Raw genomic sequence first — 21,392 nt, 5'->3', positions numbered from 1 at the left:
CTTGCTAATTTAAGAAATTAACAATGTGTTAATAATTTGACAAGCATACTCTGGGTTATATAACTAAAAATCGTTTATGAGCCATCAATAGAGAAAATATCTAACATAACTGATTCTGGAATCTAATATGTTATAATTCATTTTCTTTTATCATAAATGGTTTTCTATTTCTAGGAGTAATCAAACTGAGCGTTTTGTTTTACAAAGGCAAAGAATAACAAAAGTAACATTAGAAGAAAAATACAATTCTATGCTGATTTTTATTTTATTTTCAGCGCGTAAGGCTCTGAGGTTCATTAGTTATATTTTAATGTACCTAACATTTTAATATTTTAATATAAATTAAGTAAAATTATTTGATGTATATTTTATGTTTTGCATAATAAGAGACGTAATTTCAAAAGGTACCATGCAGTTTTAAAAATGTTTTTGTTTCTACATTGTTATTATCTCACTGACTGTTGTTTTATATTATTTATATTATTTCTAGATAAAAGAGTGGCTCTGTTTAAACTGTCAGATGCAGAGAGCTCTAGGAGGTGACCTGGCTCCAGTTCCATCATCACCCCAGCCCAAAGCGAAGACCGCCCCTGTTCCTACATCAGCAGTGAGCAAGCCAACCCCACAGTCACAGCAGATTTCTCCAAAGAAAGAGACTACGCCCAAACAGGAGGTCTCAAAGGCACCTGAGTCTAAAAAGCCCCCACCACTACTGAAACAGCCAACCCTTCACGGCTCCCTCCCAGTCACAGCCCAGCAGCCTCCCGTGGCAGAGTCCTCCTCCAAGCCAGCCCCTCCCAAAGAGCCTTCTGTCCCATCCGAACAGGCCAAGGTCTCCGTGGCTGATGATAAACCAAAGCAGCCCAAGACAGGAAAACCAGCCAGAGACATTGTGTCTTCATCGTCAACAGCAGCAAAACCGGATGTTCCAAGCTCCAAAGTACCATCACAGGATCAAGAGAAAGCAATTCCTTCTGTAAAACCAGACTCTGCCAAACCCTCACAGAGTTTTCCACCAACAGGAGAAAAAGTCACCCCATTCGATTCTAAAGTCATACCTCGACCTGCATCAGATTCAAAACTTATTTCACATCCTGGGCCTAGTTCAGAGAGCAAAGGTCAAAAACAAGTTGATTCAACTCAGAAGAGGGACGAACCCAAGAAAGCACAAACCAGAATGAGTCCTAAGCCAGATGCCAAGCCTGTGCCAAAAGGGGCACCAACACCCCAAGGTCCACGACCTTCCACTGGCCAAACTGCCCCCCCATCTCCACAGCCCCCGAGACCTCAGGAGCAGTCGAGGCGTTTTAGTCTGAATCTGGGAAGTATTTCTGATGTCCCTAAATCACAGCCCACAACTCCTCAAGAAACAGTGACTGGGAAACTCTTTGGGTTTGGAGCATCCATTTTCAGCCAGGCATCAAATCTAATCTCCACAGCAGGCCAGCCTGGGTCTCATTCACAGGGTGGGCCAGTGGCCCCGACAAAACAAGTCCCTCCGCAGCCACCTACTTCTCAGGGGCCACCCAAACCCACAGCACCACCTGCACCTGCAAAGGTTATACCTGTGAAAAAGGAAACCAAAGCTCTAGTAGCTGAAAAATTAGAGCCCAAAGCTGGACAAGTTTCAACAGTAAAAAGAACAGAAACAGAAAAGAAGCCTCTGCCTACTAAGGACAGCAAACCTTCAACAGCCGAGCCTCAAAAGGCTGTTCTTCCCCCCAAACTGGAGGAAACCCCCAAACCAGAATCAGCCTGTCCTCTCTGCAAAACTAAACTCAACATAGGTTCTAAGGATCCTCCTAACTTCAATACTTGCACTGAATGCAAGAAACAAGTGTGTAATCTCTGTGGATTTAACCCTACACCACACTTGACTGAGGTAAGCAGTATTTGTATCACATATGAATGTGAGTATATCGTGTTTATTCTGAAATATTTTGGTGGCCGAGTTTCTGAGCAAAAAATACATGTTTAATGAAGAAAAATTGATACTGTTATCTTTGAAGAAGTTTCAATTACTTATTACAGGCTTACTTTCTTATTAAAAGTTAACATAATTTACACTTTTCTGGCTTAAAGTACCAGAAGTAAGATGATGAAATAAGCTGACAACTTAAAATAACAATTATCCCATCCTTTATATGAATTAACAACCTATAGCTTTGGAGCACTATTTGATTTTCACCTAAAAACACCAAATAAGTGTTGTAATTTACTATTCCCAGTATCTCTCATCCTTCCAGTCTCTTTCATACCTTAAAAAAAGAAGCTTGATTGATTGCAAATCTATAAACAACATGAGATCTGTTATCTTACAAAAGTTAAGAGCTTTGAGTAAATAATATTGTCTGCTAGAAAATATTGGTTCAAATATATAATGTCTAGACTTTCTGTAATTCTCTTTGAACTGTTATCTAGCATAAATATAATAGAGCACTTTATTAGGAACTGTGGAAAGAAAAAGAAGTTATATGGATTTCAGTGACTAATGTGAAGGGTTTTTTTTTTTTAATGGGGTGACCAAAACACTTTTTATACAGTGTAAGTGACTGAAAAGCAGATGGCAATTTTCTACCTAATACAGTTATAGAAGAATGAATCTATAAGCATTAGTCCTGTGTTAGGGCTATTAGAATATTTGGATATTGAGAGACTGAGAGGTTGAATGATGCTGCTGTCTTAGGTAAGTAACAGTGATGTTTTAGTAAACATTTTGGGATTGAATTTAGATCATTGTTCATTGTTTTTATCCAAATCAAAAATACTTAAGGATTATTTTATTCTCCTCTCCTTGATTTTGTAATTCACTGGGATGGGAAAAAAATGGAACAGATTTTTAGCAATTATACAAAAGAAGCTTTGAGATTCTTGGTGGTGTTTTTGAGTTAATTTTTTTAAAAATAATAAGTTATAAAATATTTTTATTTTTTACTTTTGAAAGATATTCGGTTGCTTTGACGTGTTTAACACCATATGAAAGTGTTGTCCCTATAGAGTTAAGCTGATTCTTATCCTCTCTAACTGTGATGAATAATGTTAACCACAACCCGTTTGAAAAGTAGATAAAATTTGGTTTCTCTCAGCACTTCATGAGTGGTAACAACTGTAATTATTACTTACAGTACTCAGGATTCATTGTAAAAGCAAAACAACCTTAAGTGTCTTCCATATACTTAGAAGAGTTGTTTTCTGTTGTGTTATTATGAAGAGGGAAATTTCGGTTTTCCTAGGACAGTTGTATTAATTTCATAGATTTAAAAAATTGTACCCTTTAATGAGGAGCCCATGGTATCAACACCATGCAGTTAGTTTAAATAGTTAGAAAACAAACTGCACCGCTAAAAACAAAACCGTAATGTCTGCATTTAAAGTGCATTTTGTGCACACTGAAAAAAGGGCTATAACTTGTGTGTGTGTGTGTGTACATATGTATATGTACACATTTGGGCCATAACGATTATTAGAATTCTGTCAGTGTTTCGAGGTGTGAAATGAGAGTCCTTGGGCAGAGGAACAGTAAACCTTCAAGAAAATCTTTGATTTTCTGTGTGTTGGTAAATTATATTTCAGAAGTGGTAATTTGGAAAGGAGATTTCTTGAATCAAGTAGAGAATTATCTAGGATGTGTGTGGAATTTAAATAGTTTGAAAATATAAGTGGTTTTAAGTTTTCAAATGGTTTAGGGGAAGTCTTATTTTAAGTATGATCAGTGGGATTTAGATGATCTGTCATTGTTCAGATTGTTTTTTTCTGTGATCATTTCTTTGAATCTGGAAGATCGTGTTTCAGAGGAGAAAAAAATTTGATGTGACAAAAGCAGTCGACTCATGTTCTTGGCTCCACTTGACTGTGTTAATCACAGTGAAGTTTTTAGCTGGTCTAAGGCCTTAATGCCCTCTGGTCTCTAGGTAAATAAAGTCCATTAGCTGACCTGGCATCAGGGGAGTGAATGAAGGTCAGTGGAGTTAATCCCTGTCGCCGTAGTTCCTACTATTTTACCTAGAAGACTTTAGAGGACTGGCGGAAGGGATTCGTTGAAGGAAAAGCCACCCTGTGTTTGCGCGTACATGTCCGTGTATATCCAGGAAATTGTGAATTCGATGTATATGCTTAACTTGTGGTGCTGTCCCAGCGTTTATACTACTTACTGATCTCTCCTCATTTTGAGTGGTGAGAAAGTATCTCCTCCTTGATACTTGTTTTATTTCTATGATTTCTTTGTTCTGCTTATGATATTTTTCTTGTGATCCAAGATTTTCTGCTGGGCTGGCACTGTACTTCCCTTCCAGTTTGAGAGAGCACATTCTGAAAATACTCAGACTTTCGCCTATAATGCAGAGGAATGGTGTTCCTCAAGAAAGGATTCAACTATGTATTTCCATTTATTTTTCTAATAAAGCACATGTAACTCTATTATAAGCCTCTGCTTCTACTACTCTCATCCCTGTGAGGCAGGACGTCTTTTCCTGCTAGTGTCTCTTCCCTCGCCTTTTTCTGTCCTGTTCTGGTGGTGAGAAGAGCTGGTCCTAGTTTGTCATGGGTTGGGAGCTATAGACACTATCCTCTTACCCCCGCCCATTCATTAAACACACCTGTCTCTAAGGTTGTTTCCTGTATCTCCTACTCAGCATCTCCCACAGTACCTGAAGAGTGCCAAGACTGCCTGCAGGGCCCTGGGGTGTCGCCAGGCTTCAGCCTAAGCCTTATGGTTTAACTGTTTTATGCCCAGTTTGTATAAATGGTACTATAATCCATTAACCTCTGATAGCAAGGAACATTTTTTTTTTAGGCTTTAATTTCTGCCAAATCAGGAAATACTTTGTCTTTGAAGGAGTTTTAAAAGTGATTGCAAGACTTTCTAGTCTTAAGAATTTGGAGGCGTGCTGAGAAAAACAGACTAAATTGGCAATCAATTTACCTAGTGAATTTTAATCATTCTGACTCAATTCAAGTACAAAAAAGAGTCAAAATTACTCATCGTGGGTATTTGTTTTATTGTTTGTACTACCCTTTTGGAAAGTAAATTTTTGCTATGAAAGTACAACTTAAAATTATGTTTCCTCATGCTTCAGGAAGTCCTAGAGTCATAGTTCTGCTTTCTTAGTAAGATAATTACGCATGGCCTAAATGATGTTGGAATAGCTAGCATATATTTGTCACCAGGAAACAAATGGGCCTTTTGAGCCAATTAAGACCCAGTGCTGTAACTGAGTTCCCTTCAGATCTTTACTCTCTAGTCAAGGTGGCTTCTGCATTTTCTCTCAGACCCTTAAGGAAGGCCTGGTGGGGATGTGCTGCATTTCTTACTTCAGTAAACACATAATATCTTGCTTTAACTTTAAAAACCATTACTTAATACTTTAAGAAATATATCTGTTACTAAAAAGCATTTAAGTGTATGCATACACACATATATGAGCAATTAAAGACAGAGTGATCAAAAATCAATAAGGAGAAAATAATTCTACCAATAATCTGTTTTTAAAGAATTCCATGATGGAGATCTACATTCTGTTTAAAAATTTCTGGCATGCATGGCAAAGAGGGACACCTGATGACACTTTTTGACTGACATAAGAAAATTGATAAGTTGGTAGAAACAAAATTTTTACTTATTAATCTTTAAGAGAAATTTGATGTTAACTTTTTATTAAGTGATATTTAGTTGAACAAAAATCCAAATGTGGGTTTAAAATAGAGATATTTTGTTTAAACAAATTTTTTATCTATATCCCAGTAGTAACATGATTATATACCATTTTCCCATGTGATTAAACATTTCTTAAATATTATATAAAATGGTTACATATTATTCAATTCTATGGTTGTATGTTTTTTCATACACATTCTCCTGGTATTAGGGATTTAGGATGTCTTCATTTTTTCACTATAAATAAGATGAACATTTTTGGACGTAAATATTTGTATTTTTAACTGTTTCCCAAGGAAGGCTTACTACTAAGGCTACTGAATCAAAGAACAAGGACCCTGAAGTATCAAATTCTCTTTGGAGATGTGATAGTCATTGACATTGCCACTAGCATACGTGATTCCTTTCTTAATGCAGACTTTCCAAATTTGAATATTATTTAAAATGAAATTGGTTAATTTGGAAGTGTAAAAGTGCTATAATATGGTTCCTTTGGTTTGTATTTCTTTGATTACCAGAACTTTTATTTAGATATTAAATGTAAAAAGATGATTCTAATTATGATCCGGACAAAACATTGTGTAGACATTGTGGGAAAAAGTAAACTGGTATTTGACTAGGCCTATGTGAAACGCATTGTGTCAGTCATTTTTTCACAACTGTGTGGGGTAGGTTTTACAGCCGCTCTAGAGATCAGGAAAAGAGTATCAGAGAGGTAGTTACCAAGCCACAGAGGTATCATTCAGAGGCTGAGCCAGTGCTCTATCTCCTGGACCATGTTTAAGTAACCTGGGGAACTGGATAACAAATGTCACTTCTTCTGTCCTCGCTTACCTATAAGTTGTGTCAGTTGGTAATTACTAGGACTTTAATATCAACAAATTTGCTAATATGTGCATCAAAACCAGGTAACATTTGGGGCCCACAGAATAATGGTGGCTGTGTTATATGGCTGAATTTAGAATCATGTGCAGATTGAGAGCTTCAGAAACGTAGAAGCCAGCATCATCCTTTTCTTTCCAGATAAGCTTACCAACTGGTCAACATTTATTTAGGTGAAAACATATGGCTGAATGATGAAATAATGTCCCTTCTTTCATATATAGCACACCAGAGGGCATAAAACATAGTTGCTCCCGCTATAAGAGATACTATTATATTCCTGCCAATGCATGCAAAGACTTTACTCCGTGAAAATGATGAACATCTAATTGTTCCATTGGTGATAGTGGTGGTGGTTAATCTTTGCTTCTACCAACATTTTTGTATAGCCTCCTTTGTTACACTCCCAGGAGTGGGATTGCTGAAACATAGGTTATATGTGTCTTAAACTGGTTCTCCACAGTAGTTTTATCCGTTTTAATTTTGACCAACTTTGCATACATGCTACTTTTGTTCTAGGGATGCTTTGTCTGATAAGATAGTCACTGGACAAACGTAGCTAATGAGCACTGTAGCTGGCTCATATTAAAATTACTGAAAGTGTGAAAAACACATTGGATTTCAAAAACTTAGTATGAAAACTGTAAAGTATCTCACTGATAATTTTATGTTGGTTACTACTGTGTAAGGCTTTTCTTCCTTAAATATCAAGGTTACGACTGCCTTTTCACATGTCACTTTGCAGTTTCATATGCGTGTACTGTGGTATATTGCTGTGTAGGATATATTTCTTTCTCTTTATACAAAAAAAACCCCATGACTATTACTATATTTGCTGTACTCTGATTAGCTCTTCCAGAGCTTAATTTCCTCATGTGACACAAGATAGCTGGTTCTCTTAGCGTGCTCTACCGAGCAGATAGTTCTCAGGGCGTTCATCTTATGGAGGTAAAATACTGATGCCTGGCCTGACCCAGCCTGGCCTGAAGATCAATGTTCTAGGCCCTGCTAATCATCAGTAAGAGATATCTGTGCTATTGATTAGTGTACTGTGGCCATACCAACCTTTAGGTCAGGATCTCTTCTGTTTTCTACTAACTCCTCTGTTTCCAAGTGTTTCCTCTGTTATTTTTTTTCAGAACTTTTGGGTCTGTTTTTATTCTCCCTGCGGCTTTGGGTGAATATCATCAGTTTTTGGGTCACTTGCTTTCAGAAGTCTCAGCAATACAGAATGTTAGAATTTGAATATGTCATCTGGTCCATCCACTGCTTTCTTCCTTTCTTCTTTTGTTGGCAGTTTATTTTCTTTTAAAATTCTGTTCTAATAATTTGTATTACAAAAGCAGTATTCCTTATAACAATCCGTAGAGTACCAAAGTGTCTGAAGAAACATGAATAGCTTCCTCTTCCCCTTGTACTTTATGTTAATGCTAGTATCTGTTTAGATGTCTTTTTTTTTTTTTTGCTTTTTGTTTATTTCTATAATGGTTATACCAACAGTGAAATGTAAAGGAAAGGATTTGAGATTTTTCAAAAAGTCTTACGAGCTAGTTGTTTTTAAAAATAATGTATTTATTTTGAAATGAACATGTTTTCTTACTATACTTATTTTCATTGAATTCTTTTTTTTCACAAAATTTTATGCATTGGACAAGTGAACTTTCACTGACTTGCCTCATTCTACTTATGAGGGAAATAGCTGTGCAGTATCTCAATAGTGATGCACATTCTCCTCATGAAAACTGAGATGTTGAAGATATTTCGAGTTCCTGTTACTGTACAAACAGCGTTACAGTAAAACATCAACACATATATTTTTCCATTGTATCTTGATATGTTAGATAAATTCCTTAAAATGGGTGGGCAAGGTTAAGACAAATGATGTTTGACAGAGTTTCCATATTACTTTTTTCTAAAAGGGTAGTAATTATAGTCCTGCCAACAGACTATTAGTGTCTCTAGTTTCCCACCCTGGATAGTAGTTCATATTTATCAATTTCAAGAGTCAGAAATTAAATAGTATTGTTGCATAATATTAAATTTCCCTGCCTATTTTGAGAGTAAACATTATATATTTATCAAAATCAAGAGCTTATCAACTACTTATATTTCTCTTGTTTTTTTAAGTTGCCCATTTGTACACATTGGCCATATTTTCATGTGCATGTGTTGTATATTTCTTAAAATATTTTAGAGAATTTAATTCTTTGTCATCTTATCTTAAAATGATTTTCCCTGTTGATCACTTGTTTTTAACTTTCTTTATGAAATTTTCTTCTGTACATGAGGTTTTTAAAAAAACTTCTATGCAATCAAATCTTTTAATGTTTCCTTGATTGCTTATTTTGCTAAAGAAAGCCTTTTCACATTTTTATTATAAAAATAGCCTTCCACATTTACTCCTCAACATCTGTAGTTTTATTTTCCACTTCCGATCACTTATTTATCTGTAATTGATTTTTTTTTTTGGTATGATGTGAGGTGAAGGGCCTAACTTTATATATTCAAAATGTATAGCCACTTATCTCCATGTTATTTATTAAGTAATACATCATTTTCCCTCTGGTTTTTATTGCCACTTTCTTCATGTAATAAATTTCCATTAAGACAGTTTTCTTTTCTAGATTCTTTAATTTGTACTGTTAGTTATATATCTAGTTCAGAGTGTCAGCACCTTACTATTTGTATTAGTCTGGTTTTAATATTTAAAGACATTAAATACCCATGAACACCTTAGAAAGAGTCTAGTAATAGGGTATTGTCCTTACCAGGATTTGGCTTTACCTTATTCTACTTATAAACTAATAAATTAACTTGTTACAGTTTCATGGATGCCAATAGTAGACATGAGATTCCTGGGTCGGACACAAAGAACTTTATTACTCACACCACAGGAGGCAGCATGAACATCAGCATATTTGCATCAGTTCCCCTTGTCCCCCACTCTCATGTGGGTCACGTGAGATATGGGCCTAGATTGATGCTGCACACCCAGGTTTGAGTCACAGGTGAGGAGCACTGAGCTTGTGGAATCCACCTCTTTTATAGCAAGCAGTAAGTTACTCTGCTCTTTGTCCCAGAGGGAGACATTGCCTCATCCCTAAGGTTGTTGCCTATTGCACACAGAAGTTTGAGAAATGGCCAAGGTGAAGAGCAGCCAGGGTCTTGCATTGTTGGCAAACCCTGTAAGATGTGTAGGTACAGGAGAGACCCATTGAGGATTGTCTTTCCCAAAGGTATTAATAATCCAGTGGTTTTAAAGCTTAAAATATTATGAACTCTTCCTTCCAGTGATGTTGAATATAGAGACCAAGTGTAGAAAGCTGATAAATGTGGAAGTGTGCTGGTTGAGGCCAACTTCATCTGTGTGACTGAGGGCTGGAAGCTGCCCATTTGGTAGCCTCTCTTATTCTTGGGCCTGCCTCTGATCCAGCTCCATGAAACTCATGAAAAAAGGCTACTTCTCAAAACTCCTACTTTAAAGATGAAGAAAATGGGCTCAGGGAACTGAAATGATATGCTTAAGGTTGGGGTCAGATAGTGGTTGCTGAAGTACTAAATAAAAATACCCTTTTCATTGTTTTCTGCATCTTCTTTTAAAACTTCCTTCCTTGACTTGTTCGTGAACAAAAGAAACAAGAGAAAAATTTGTGAAACAAACAACTCAGTCTTATATTCAAACAGGCATTGCTCTAGCAGAAAATACATGCTCCAAAATCTAATATATATATTAATATTTTATTGCCCTATTATATGTGGGTTACATAACCCCCCCATATTAACATAATGTTAATATGATTTGAAGGTAAATTCAGTGGCATTTTCACTACACAGAGTTGTGGCATGACTCAGATTGCTCTTTTATTAAATTATAAAAATCGATCTAATCACATAGCAAAATAATGTTTCTGGTCTAATTATAACAGTCTATATTACTGATAACGTAATTTACGTGGTCATTTTATACAACCTATTGTAGATCTGTCTTAGTCTAGGAGGGAAATGTAACAACAGATATTCATGTAAATAATTGAAATAACGTTTTAATATTTCTTAACATTGGAAAATTTTATTTATGTGTATATGTGTATATATACAAATAGATGTGTGTGTGTGTGTGTATATATGCATATGTATATATTTTAGAGCTAAAATTAGAAAATTCCCTGGGAAGAAATTAGGACTTAAAATACCGTGAGGTTTAATTTGGGGAGATAACATATGTGCAGTGTTGTGTGTTAGCATACAGAACTGTGAATCACATCTACCAATTAAAAAAATGTATAGTGTCAAATAGAAACATGATCAGGAGAAACGAAAATATGCCTTGCACATGGAATTAACCATTGGAATAAATATAACCTCATATGTCTATGTGTGGAATTCTTAAACTTGGATTTAAGTACTTTTTGCTTCTCTTTTATATTTTTTAAAATTTCATGCGAAAAAAATGGACAGTCAGATGTGGGAAGACATGTCATTTTAATTTACCAATCTGGGAATCCACAGAAAGAAGGGATATTCATTTAAAGCACTTTTAGTTTTTTTTTTTGTTTTTGTTTTTTAAGTCTATGAGAAGACTGTTTTAACAGCTGATACGTATATAGGTACATGATGGTTGTGAGTTTATCTTAATTGTTTTTAAATCCTTAAATTAGATTTGTATTCACTTAGATTACCTTTTAAGCATGTCAGTTATACATTTATAACTGTAAACATGTATAACAGTTATACATTTTCACCCAGTTTATCTCACGATTCCATAACTTTATAAGTAGAATGATTTTTTTTCAACATACCACACGCTTTCACTGCTCTCATCAGCTCAGAGTACCATCACAAGCAGTTTTCTTTTGCACCTGCTAAAAATAGAACCTGTCTACCTGAGCCACACTTCCAAAGGAAAGCTAATTAAAGCACTCAGTAAACAATATACTTTTTCATTGAGTAAATGGCATGCCCGAATGCCTGTTAATTTCTTTTGCTATTTACTCAGCCTTCTTGAAACTCTGTGGACTTCTTTCATCTGTTATATATCATGTATTTATTCTTTCATTCTTGTTTAATTCATCAACATACTGCAATACATGAGTAGCTACTGGAAAAATAACTACTCTCCACTTTAAAAAAAAGTCACATTCATACAGAAGTAATTATGTAAGTATTATCTAAGTATACAAAAATCTTAATAATAGACTTAGAAGACTTAAATAGATAGAAGTGAAGAGTGTCAGCTGAGCCATGCAAAACAAAAGACTGAATGTGTTTCGTGACTTTTATAAAAAGAATCATCCTCTATTTAAAAGCCTTCCTCATTTATGGGGATCTAAATGACCTAGAGTCAGTTTTCTCATGACATTGTAATATAATGTAAAGAGAGATACACTAAATGATGGACCCAACATATTTTGATAATACACCTGTCTGAATAATCTAAGACAGGTTTTTTTTTTTCAAAAATGCATTTTATGTGCATCCCACAAGATGCTACACTAAAAACATATCCCTCAAGAAAACTTGCAAATGCTTCATATTTAATCTCTCTTAAAGATATGAATTGCATATATTACTTCTATGAGAAGCCTTTTAATAAAGGACTTTGTTGAACCAAGTTGAACCAAAAAAAAAATTATTTTACCACATAGTCTTTTTACTTATTTGACAGAACTAGTGTTCTAAATGACACATATTGCTCAAGAAATAGTAGTTTAAATATTAAATACATTTTAATTAATACCTTCATTTTCTTATTCCTAAAATTCTTTCTTTTTCCTCCAGAGACATAAATGACACTGTCTAGGGAAATTTTCCATTAAGGTGTATGACACACACTTCATGTTCAATATGCCCCATGTTGGAGTCGTCATTCTTTCCTCGTGTCCCTCTTCATGTGTCCCCTGTCAGACTGAAAGGCATCACAGATCCCGAGGGTCATTCCAGACTTCTCTTTCTCTATCACTCGCCCGGAAGCAGTAGCTTTCAACTGTTGTCAATTCTGCCTCCTAAAGGTATCTCTGTTCTCTTGCCTCCTTCTTAGTCTTACTGTGAGAGCCTTGTTTGAGCCCTTGTTTATCATCTTTGCTAATGTGATAGACCATGAATACTTTATTTGGGGAAACTCAGTTTCTCAAATTTCATTCTCCTACAAGTTGCCGAATATTTCTGCAGTTTCCTTGTTTATCATGTTCTACTGAATCCCTTAGTCTTTTCTCACTTAGGACTATATTCAGTGCCATGAGCAAAGAATATACTTTCAGTCCTCCATGTGCCTCAATACTTTGCCTGTGCCCCAATATTCTCCACCTCCCCACATCTTTATCTCCTATCCATTCTTTGAGATTCATCTCAGATACCATTTCCCCTTGACCCCCTGCTTCATGTTCTAATACTCCAGTCAGCCCTCTTATATATCTTGCAGTTGCCTGTTTAGTTGTGTCATCCCATGGGAATGTGACCCCTGGAGCACTGTCAGTGCTATCAAAATGCCAGCAGGTGGTAGGTAGTTAATACCTGTTTGTTCAGTGAAGGAAAGACAGAATTTAGGGAAATGGCATGTAGAGTTAAAGTCATGCTTTGTGTTAATAGCATCATAATTGTAGTTAGAAGTAGTATGAAACTTTGTTATTTAGTTCTATATTGGCTGCAAGTATTTTTAAAGCCCTCTTAAAAAGTCTTACATACTAATATATACATATCTTTGCATGTGTTCTTAAAGTACAGAAGTATTAGAAAGAAGATGAGCTTTTTTTACATGAAAATATAAGAACTTTCTATTTTTTAATTATTTCTTAAATATTACCTCAATGAGGCCAGCCTAGACCAGTGTATTTACTACTGTAACCTGCCTGGCACCTCCCATAATGCAATGTTTTCTTACCCTGCTCTCTTTTTTTCTTTGTCTGTAGCATTTACTACCTTGTAACATAATATTTCATTTACTAATTTATTATGTTTTAAAAAAATTATCTCTCTGCCTCACTAGATGCAAGTTCTATGGGTACCAGTTTCCTGGCATAGAGTAGACTTACAAATCCAGGTACTTGGCTTACAGCATACTGTCATGAAATTTTTATACAATGAAAGAATTAGTCCTGTATGGTTACTACAGATGCAGTACCTGAATAAGGTATACTGGAATGTTGATTCAGAATGCTAAGATCTGGTCAGACTCATATCTGGTGAGCTGCAAATGTTTTAACGACTTTCCTACATCACCTTTTCCCAGTATGCCTCATTTCAGAAGGTGAGAAGAAGACACATACACCACATATTTGGAAGAACTTTCTGCATATAAAGCCTCATTATAAAATTGAGTCCATAAAGGATATTGTATCTTCTGTTATGGCTGAGGGATAAACGAATGAAACTAAGTTTCAAGGAAAAGAGACAGTGAGTTTGGTGATCTATTGAGAGGCAGCATAGCAGGGTTGTCAAGATGGCATCTATACCACCTATACCACATATTTGGAAGAACTTTCTGCATATAAAGCCTCATTATAAAATCGAGTCCATAAAGGATATTGTATCTTCTGCTATGGCTGAGGGATAAGCGAATGAAACTAAGTTTCAAGGAAAAGAGACAATGGGTTTGGTGATCTATTGAGAGGCAGCATAGCAGTGTTGTCAAGATGGCACCTATACCACCTCTTAGTAGCTCGGTTTTGTCACCTATCAAAGAGGACCTACCTCATGGGGCTGTTGTGAGGATTAGAAGAGTGGATACCTGTTAAGCTTTAGGAACAGTTCATGGCGCTGCACTTGATGAAGCTCAGTAAACGATAGTTTTGCTCGCTACAGTTGGCAGATCTAGAAGGCCTATGGTACCAAGATATACCTTTTGCTGAATAGACAAGATAAAAATGATTCCTTTCTAAGTGAAGCTTCACTTCTAAAAAGAGTTAAGCTGCTTAATGAAGTGTGTTTTTATGTTAAATAGTAAGTGTGGGCCTTTACTGCAAGCTTGAAAGATTATTTCAGGTTATTTTATATAGTAAAATGTAGTGGGCCCTGACTAAAACAAAATACATGCATTGCTGTGTGCTTTTATTTGCTATGTCAACAGTGCTTCTATTTTTACTTATTTAATGAGCTTTTCTCTGTGATTGTGGCATATTAATATGAATGCATTCTTTACATATGAAAAGAAGCAAAGTATCTCTAAGATTTTGGAAAGGTTTTCATTGGGAGAAGTTATAGCATGGATTTTCTTCAAGCGAGTATATTTGGAAAGCCTTAGAAAATTGCCTATAAATGATTGCCAGCAAAAATATGTTGACATGAGAAATGCTCACTGAAAATTATGGCTAAACGGCTTAATTCACGTCAGCAATGGGCTGAGATTTATTTTCTTTCCTCACATTTAAATGAGTTCACATTTTTGTATTTATAAAGAATTTGAAGTAAATGAAGGCTTTATATCATCATGACTTTTTACTAAATGAAGCCCAGTAACCAGAATTGTTAGAATGATTTATCTTAGTTCTTAAAAAACAAGCATGTATTTCCTAATTAAAACACTCTGTCACCCTCAGGGAAGTTGTAAATATACTTTGTGACAGATAGAATGTTATTTAAGTTACACAGAAATAATCATATCATTTGTAGTTATAAAAATGATGTTATATTCTCTATTTAAAAAAAAATTATGTAACATTTAAAGGAAACCTAAATATAGAGTCCATTTTAAAACTGACATTACTCTAAATTCAAGTAGTGCAGTGAAGACTGATTTTTTTTTCCTGCATGGGTATTAGTTTTCTATTGCTTTGTAACAAGTTGTCACAAACTTGGTAGCTTAAAACAGTACCAGTTTATTAGCTCACAGTTTTGTAGCTCCGAAGTTTGTTATAGTGTGGTTTGGTTCTCAGAGAAGATCTTACAAGACTAAAATCAAGATATTGTTGGGGTGTGTTCCTTTGTGGGAGCTCTGCCACAGAACCTCCTTCCAGGTTCATTCAGGTTGTTGGCAGAATTCAGTTCTTTGTGGTTGTAGGACTGAGGTCTCTGTTTCCTTGTTGGCTATCCACCAGAGACACTGTTAGTTCTTGCAGGTTGGTGGCCTTCCTTGTCTCAGGGCTCCCCCACCTTCAAAGCCAGTAACAAAGAATTTCCCTCATGTGGAATCCATCTCACACTTTAAATTTCTGGCTTGAGGAAGGACCCAGGCTCTTCCAGAGGATCACCTGGTTGGATTGAGCCTGACTGGATATCATCTCTTTGGATTTACTCAAAAGTCAACTGATTAGTAACCTAATCATTGAGAGATGTCCCATCATATTTACAGTCTCCACCTATACTAAAGGGGAGGGAATTATATAAGATGTGTGTACCAGAGGGCAGAAATGTTAGGGGTGTGAGATCCATTTTTTTAATTAATTAATTTATTTATTATTATTATTATTATTTTTTAATATCTTTATTGTAGTATAATTGCTTTACAATAGCATGTTAGTTTCTGCTTTATAACAAAGTGAATCAGCTATACATATACATATATCCCCATATCTCCTCCCTCTTGATCCATTTTAGAATTCTGCCTAGCAGAACAACTGAATTATTGAACTTAGTAAAGCGAGAAAATTTTATAAAGGAGAACACACCTATTTAATTGATTTTGTCATAGGACATGCATACTTAATTGTACATGGGTACTTCATTGACGCCTGAATGTAAAGCAGAATTAACTTATTTCAGATCCCATTGCAGGAAGGAGAGTGAGTTAGAGCAATACCAGAAGTGATCTTTATGGTGTCATCTCTCCTTTAAAGCCTTCCCCTCCACAATAGTAATGAGTTGGAGTTCCATGGCGGTCCAGTGGTTAAGACTGCACCCTTCCACAGCAGGGGGCACGGGTTCGATCCCTGCTCAGGGAACTAAGATCCTGCATTCCTCACTGTGCAGCCAAAAAAAAAAAAAAAAAAGTAATGCGTTACTCTCTCTATTTGGGTTAGTAATGAGAGGTCTTTACGAATTTACAGTTTAATGCTTGACCTTATTTTGTAATCTTATCGTTAGTTTATTAAATGAACCAGATTATATTGGAAATTAGAGTATAGGATGCCCTCCAGGGGAGGAGATGGATTCCAGGGTTTAGCAACTAGCTGGCTGTGTGGAAGTGGAAGGTAAACATGACTCCATGCTTTTCATTCTGGAACATTGGGGCAGCGATTGTAAAATCACGCAAAATTGAAGTTTGTGCATTTACTGGAATGTTGATTTCAGAGGGTAGTTAGATTACTCAATTCCAGATCTCAGAGGATATTTCAGGGATAACCATCTTGTTTTGGATATCATCAGAATAGAAAAGATGTCAGAAGCATGAAATTAGATTATAATATCAAAGAAGAGAACACAGAAATGCCTAGAGGCTGGAGAGCTAGGAAAGGCCAAAATCTGTGGGGAAGGAGGAAAGGAGGCAAAACAGCATATTGAGTGATTAGAGAGACAGGAAAAAAGAGGGCATTTTGGAAATACAAGGGAAGAGAGATTTTTTTTTTTTTTTTTTTTTTAGGAAAACAGGTGATTAAGTACCAACAGTATGGTGATAAAATTGATCTCCTAATAGCTGTATTATAAATTGTTACACATCTTTTTGGAAAAAGGCATATTCAGGGCCAAAGAGCATCTATATTCTTGGATCTAGTCAATATTCCTTAGGGTTTTACCAGACAAATGATTTAAGAGAAGAAAGGCCCTATGCTTATTGCACCATTTTCTTTAGTAGTAAAAACAAATAAAACCCCCAAACTACAAAGATCTACATTTCCAGCAATAGAGATGGTTATATAAAGAAAACATGGCACATTATAATTTATACAGTCTAATACTTATTAAGCACCGACTTGGGTGTCAGGTTCCAAGAGCCAAATATACAAAACTAAATAAGGATGCATTATTGTTCTCATTCTACAGATGGGGATACTGAGCACAGAAAAGTGACTAAGTTCCCACTGCAATGTAAGTTGGAGAATTAGAATTTCAACCCAATCTGGCTCCAAATTGGGAAATCTGAATTCATCTGCAAGATTGCCTTTCAAAATTGATGGAATGTTATGAAACCATTGACATAATAACTGATTGTTATTTGGAGAAATCATATACTTATGAAATAATATTAATTAAAATATGGTTTTGCTCTTATAATAATTTATAAGGCTGGAAAGACCATTCTTAAGTGAAAATAGATGAATTAGAATGGTAGATTTATCTTCATTTTTTTCTTTAAATTTTTTGTCTTTAATCTTTTAAAAGTAAATGGAAAGAGAGTCTGTCTATAGCATCATGCTACAAAATCATCGGCTAGAACAGTCATTCGAACTGATATATTTTATTCAGTATGAAGCCAGACAGCTAGAAAGAGCAACTACATCAATATCAAGACCACAGAAGGTAAAGAGAAAAAGGAGCTAGCTGTATGTTAGGGTTAAAGCTATTGAGAAGGTGTCTATGAAAGGTCTATGAAAATGAGATTCACGCATTGGCAAGGTAACTAAACAATAGAGATTTCAAAAGAGGAGAGTAGTTTGTTAGGGAGTGAACAGTGGTTGGAAAGTAGCAATGGAGAGTAGGAGATATACAACTCCCCTGACTCCATCACACTCCCATGCAGATATTTTTGGGAATCAGTCTAAGAAAAAAAATATAATTTTGGAAAAGCTGGCAATTAAGAAGAAGAATAGATGGAAAGGTTATAGAATTGAAACAGGGTTTGCTTGGGGCATATTTAAAGTCCACTAGAATTGCAGACACCTGTTTAGTTGACCTGGTGAGATACAAGGTTAAGGTCGGTATAGATGTGGGTATGTGAGTTTGAGAGTTGGGACAGGTACTTAGATCTGTGATTATTATTTACAGGCACAACAAAGTGAGGGGGCTGAAAGTAAGAAGTCCAGAGAGTACTAAGTCCAAACTTTCCAAGTAGTTATATTAGTTATAGTAGAGGCATTTCAAGTAGCCACAAACATTTCTAGGTCCAGTACATTTTGCAGACATAACCCTGATTCAGGGAAGAATTAATGAAGGAGGTTGGTTAATAACAGTGGTCATGTATATTAATCAATTCTCCCCATGTAAAAAATTGAGGAGGGAGAATATGTTTTGCACAATAAAAACAACATAACTCCTTAAAATATTGAACATTTATCCCTTTCTGCCTTTAATGATTAAAGGACTAAGGATGAGTACAGTCTGTTTCAGAATTGTGTACTTGATTAAGTATTTGAATTTGGGTAGTATTTTTAAAAGATAAAACTTGGGCATAAAATTGGATTTAATTTTTTACAGCACATACAGTGGGAAATTGAACTTTTAAAATGATAGTTTTAGGTTAAACTTCCCACGTGAAGGTATTTCCATTTCTCTGATAAATGTCTTATGATAGATAGAATGATAGGTAGATAAGAAAGTAGAAAGATATGTATATAGGTGGATGCTATAGGCTAGGATAAATGTTGACATATATGGTGTGAAAAATGACCAAATAAATATGGACTTAGGATCTAATATACAAAGAAGAGCAAAGGAAAAGAAAATTCATCACTTTCACTGCTAATAGTGACTTTTGCTTCTTCCTTTTTCAAGTCAATGATTTTTTTAGAGATGAGTTTTTTTCTCTCACTCACATGTATACACACCGACATGCACACATGAACTATTTTACTTTATGTAAGTTATATTACTTTTAATTTGCCAAAAATATCTGAAAACTATTATAATTTGAAACTTGAGTTCTTTAATATATATAATTTATGTATAGTTTTGTTCATTTGTGAGTTATGTTGGTGTTCCAGTGAATAAGTTTTCTAATGAATTCAACTGGGTATATCTATATATTTGAAAAATCCAAATAAAAACTAAAAGTTATTAATTTTAAAGGTGACTAAGCCTTGACTTTTTAACAGATATTTTAGTTATGATTAATTTATAATTTAAGTCAATTAAATCTCAATTAAGGCCTAAGTAAAGGAAACATTATTGTACTTGTGTGTATTTGACAAATGACAGAAGGGTAGACTTGGGCAAAATGGATTAATGTTGGTCTGATTGAATATTAAATTTTGTTCTTCACAACACTTAACTCCAGCAGGTGCTAAATGAAATTCAACCAGGCGTGACAGTGGTGACGTCAAACTGCTGACATCTAGCTGTGTTTTCTTCCTGTTACATTGGTCACAGACAGGATAAGTCATAGGTGCATAGGTGCGACACCAATGATAATACAGCTTCTTTAGTAATTCTGGCGAATGTCCACATCCACTTGCAACTAATAGATAGTAAATTTCTTTCTTTTAAGTATTGCTTATATTATTTCTTTTTTTTTAAGTGGGATGGCTTTTGGTAAGAAATATATTTAACTGATTTCAGTATTGTAAAATATATATGAATGATCATAAAATAAGGTAGTGAATTTTCTTGAAAAAAGAAAGGTACTTCCAAAGAGAGTAAAGACTAAGAATTTGACCTGTAAAATAATCCTTCATAACTTTTATTTGTTATAGTTACTGGCTAACATAACTATAGCAGGTGGTATTCACTCAGGCTGGGATCTAAATCCCGAAAGAAGGATTCTGGAACATTGACTTAGATTGAAAGAATAAAATCAGGCTACAGTTGATATTAGATTGTTCTTTCTTCACTTAGTTATAGACAGAATTCCACAGTACTGCAGCACATGGCTACATACATGTATATGATCTGTGAGTATGAGTAAAAAGAAAAAAAATCAAATTGATCACTTAAATCTATATATATATTGACTACTCTTTTTGTCTTTTAAAATGCAGTGAGTCTGTGTTTGATGCATGTCTTCAAAGTATTTAGGTATATTTACTGGCTTTTTGTTTAGTTCTTCAAGTATGAGAGTCTGCTAAAAATCCTCAGACATAATTTTTAAGTGATTCTAAAAAGCTGGGTAAAGTGATAAATCACACTATTAATAAGCACAGATGTTTGATATATTAGATTATCTTGGTTAAAATAAAGTTAAATATTTTTTCTTACTGTAGCGAATACTCAGAATTTTGAATGTGGTAAGGTACATCCCATAAAGGGATGTTAATACCTTTCTCATACTTATTTTCTTGAATATGTCTGGGGATTTGTGTATGTTATTTGAGACATACTTCTGGAAATGTTGACCTTGTTAAATTTGTTAAATTAAAATTGAATAATAATGACAAAACATACCTATATTTTCCTTTTCTACTTGCATATTTTACTGTTTCATATAAAATGAAGTTGAAATTTTAAATGCTTTGGAAGATTTTAGAAAAAAAGGAATGATATAGCATCTGCCCTCACAAAACTCATAATTCAGTAAAATAGGAAAACCTGTAAAATGGCTAATGAAAGTTAGACCGTTGTAATTACTATAGTAGAAGTATGAAAAAAGGGTCATAAAAATGTAGGGAAATGAGGGTTTTGATGAGTAGAAAAGTATTCTGGCACATATATAATACGAGCAAAACTAATTCTTATTATTTCTTATCTTTTATGTTCATCAAACTCACACCAGCTTAAGACATTTAAAGATAAATTGAAACTGAAAAATGTGGTTTCATTTTCAGATTTCCTGTACTGTTACTGTATTTTCTTAGAATGTGTGTTTGAGTGAACAAGACTTTGAAATTATAAGTTATTAAATGTGCCACTCAATGAAGTAAACAATAACCAACTTTAAAAAATAATCTTGGCTCCAAGGCCACAATCCCTTAGATGAGTCTCTGGCATCCATCAGTGCTAAAGTGCATTGATATTCTTGAGATTATAATTTTATTTTTACTAAGTATAGGCAAATACCCTTCTTTGGAGAAAATGAGATTTCTCTTTGGGAAGGCCTATGAAGCATTAGCTTAATACA

The 21,392-nt window shown here is 34.9% G+C and overlaps 1 protein-coding gene across 1 annotated transcript in view; it reads left to right on the top strand.

The window, feature by feature from the left end:
- Nucleotides 1-21,392, top strand: part of PCLO (piccolo presynaptic cytomatrix protein) — a 384,943-nt gene that overhangs the window by 38,567 nt on the left and 324,984 nt on the right. Inside the window, exon 3 of the mRNA XM_082398709.1 lies at nt 491-1,882. Coding sequence (XP_082254835.1) covers nt 491-1,882 — 1,392 coding nt within the window. The remainder of the gene's footprint in view (nt 1-490; nt 1,883-21,392) is intronic.

Source organism: Balaenoptera borealis (assembly GCF_965194805.1).
Source record: "Balaenoptera borealis genome assembly, chromosome: 7".
In the NCBI taxonomy this organism is placed as follows: domain Eukaryota; kingdom Metazoa; phylum Chordata; class Mammalia; order Artiodactyla; family Balaenopteridae; genus Balaenoptera; species Balaenoptera borealis.
The sequence above is the reverse complement of the archived record's forward strand: the minus strand, read 5'-3'. Positions and strand labels throughout refer to the sequence as shown.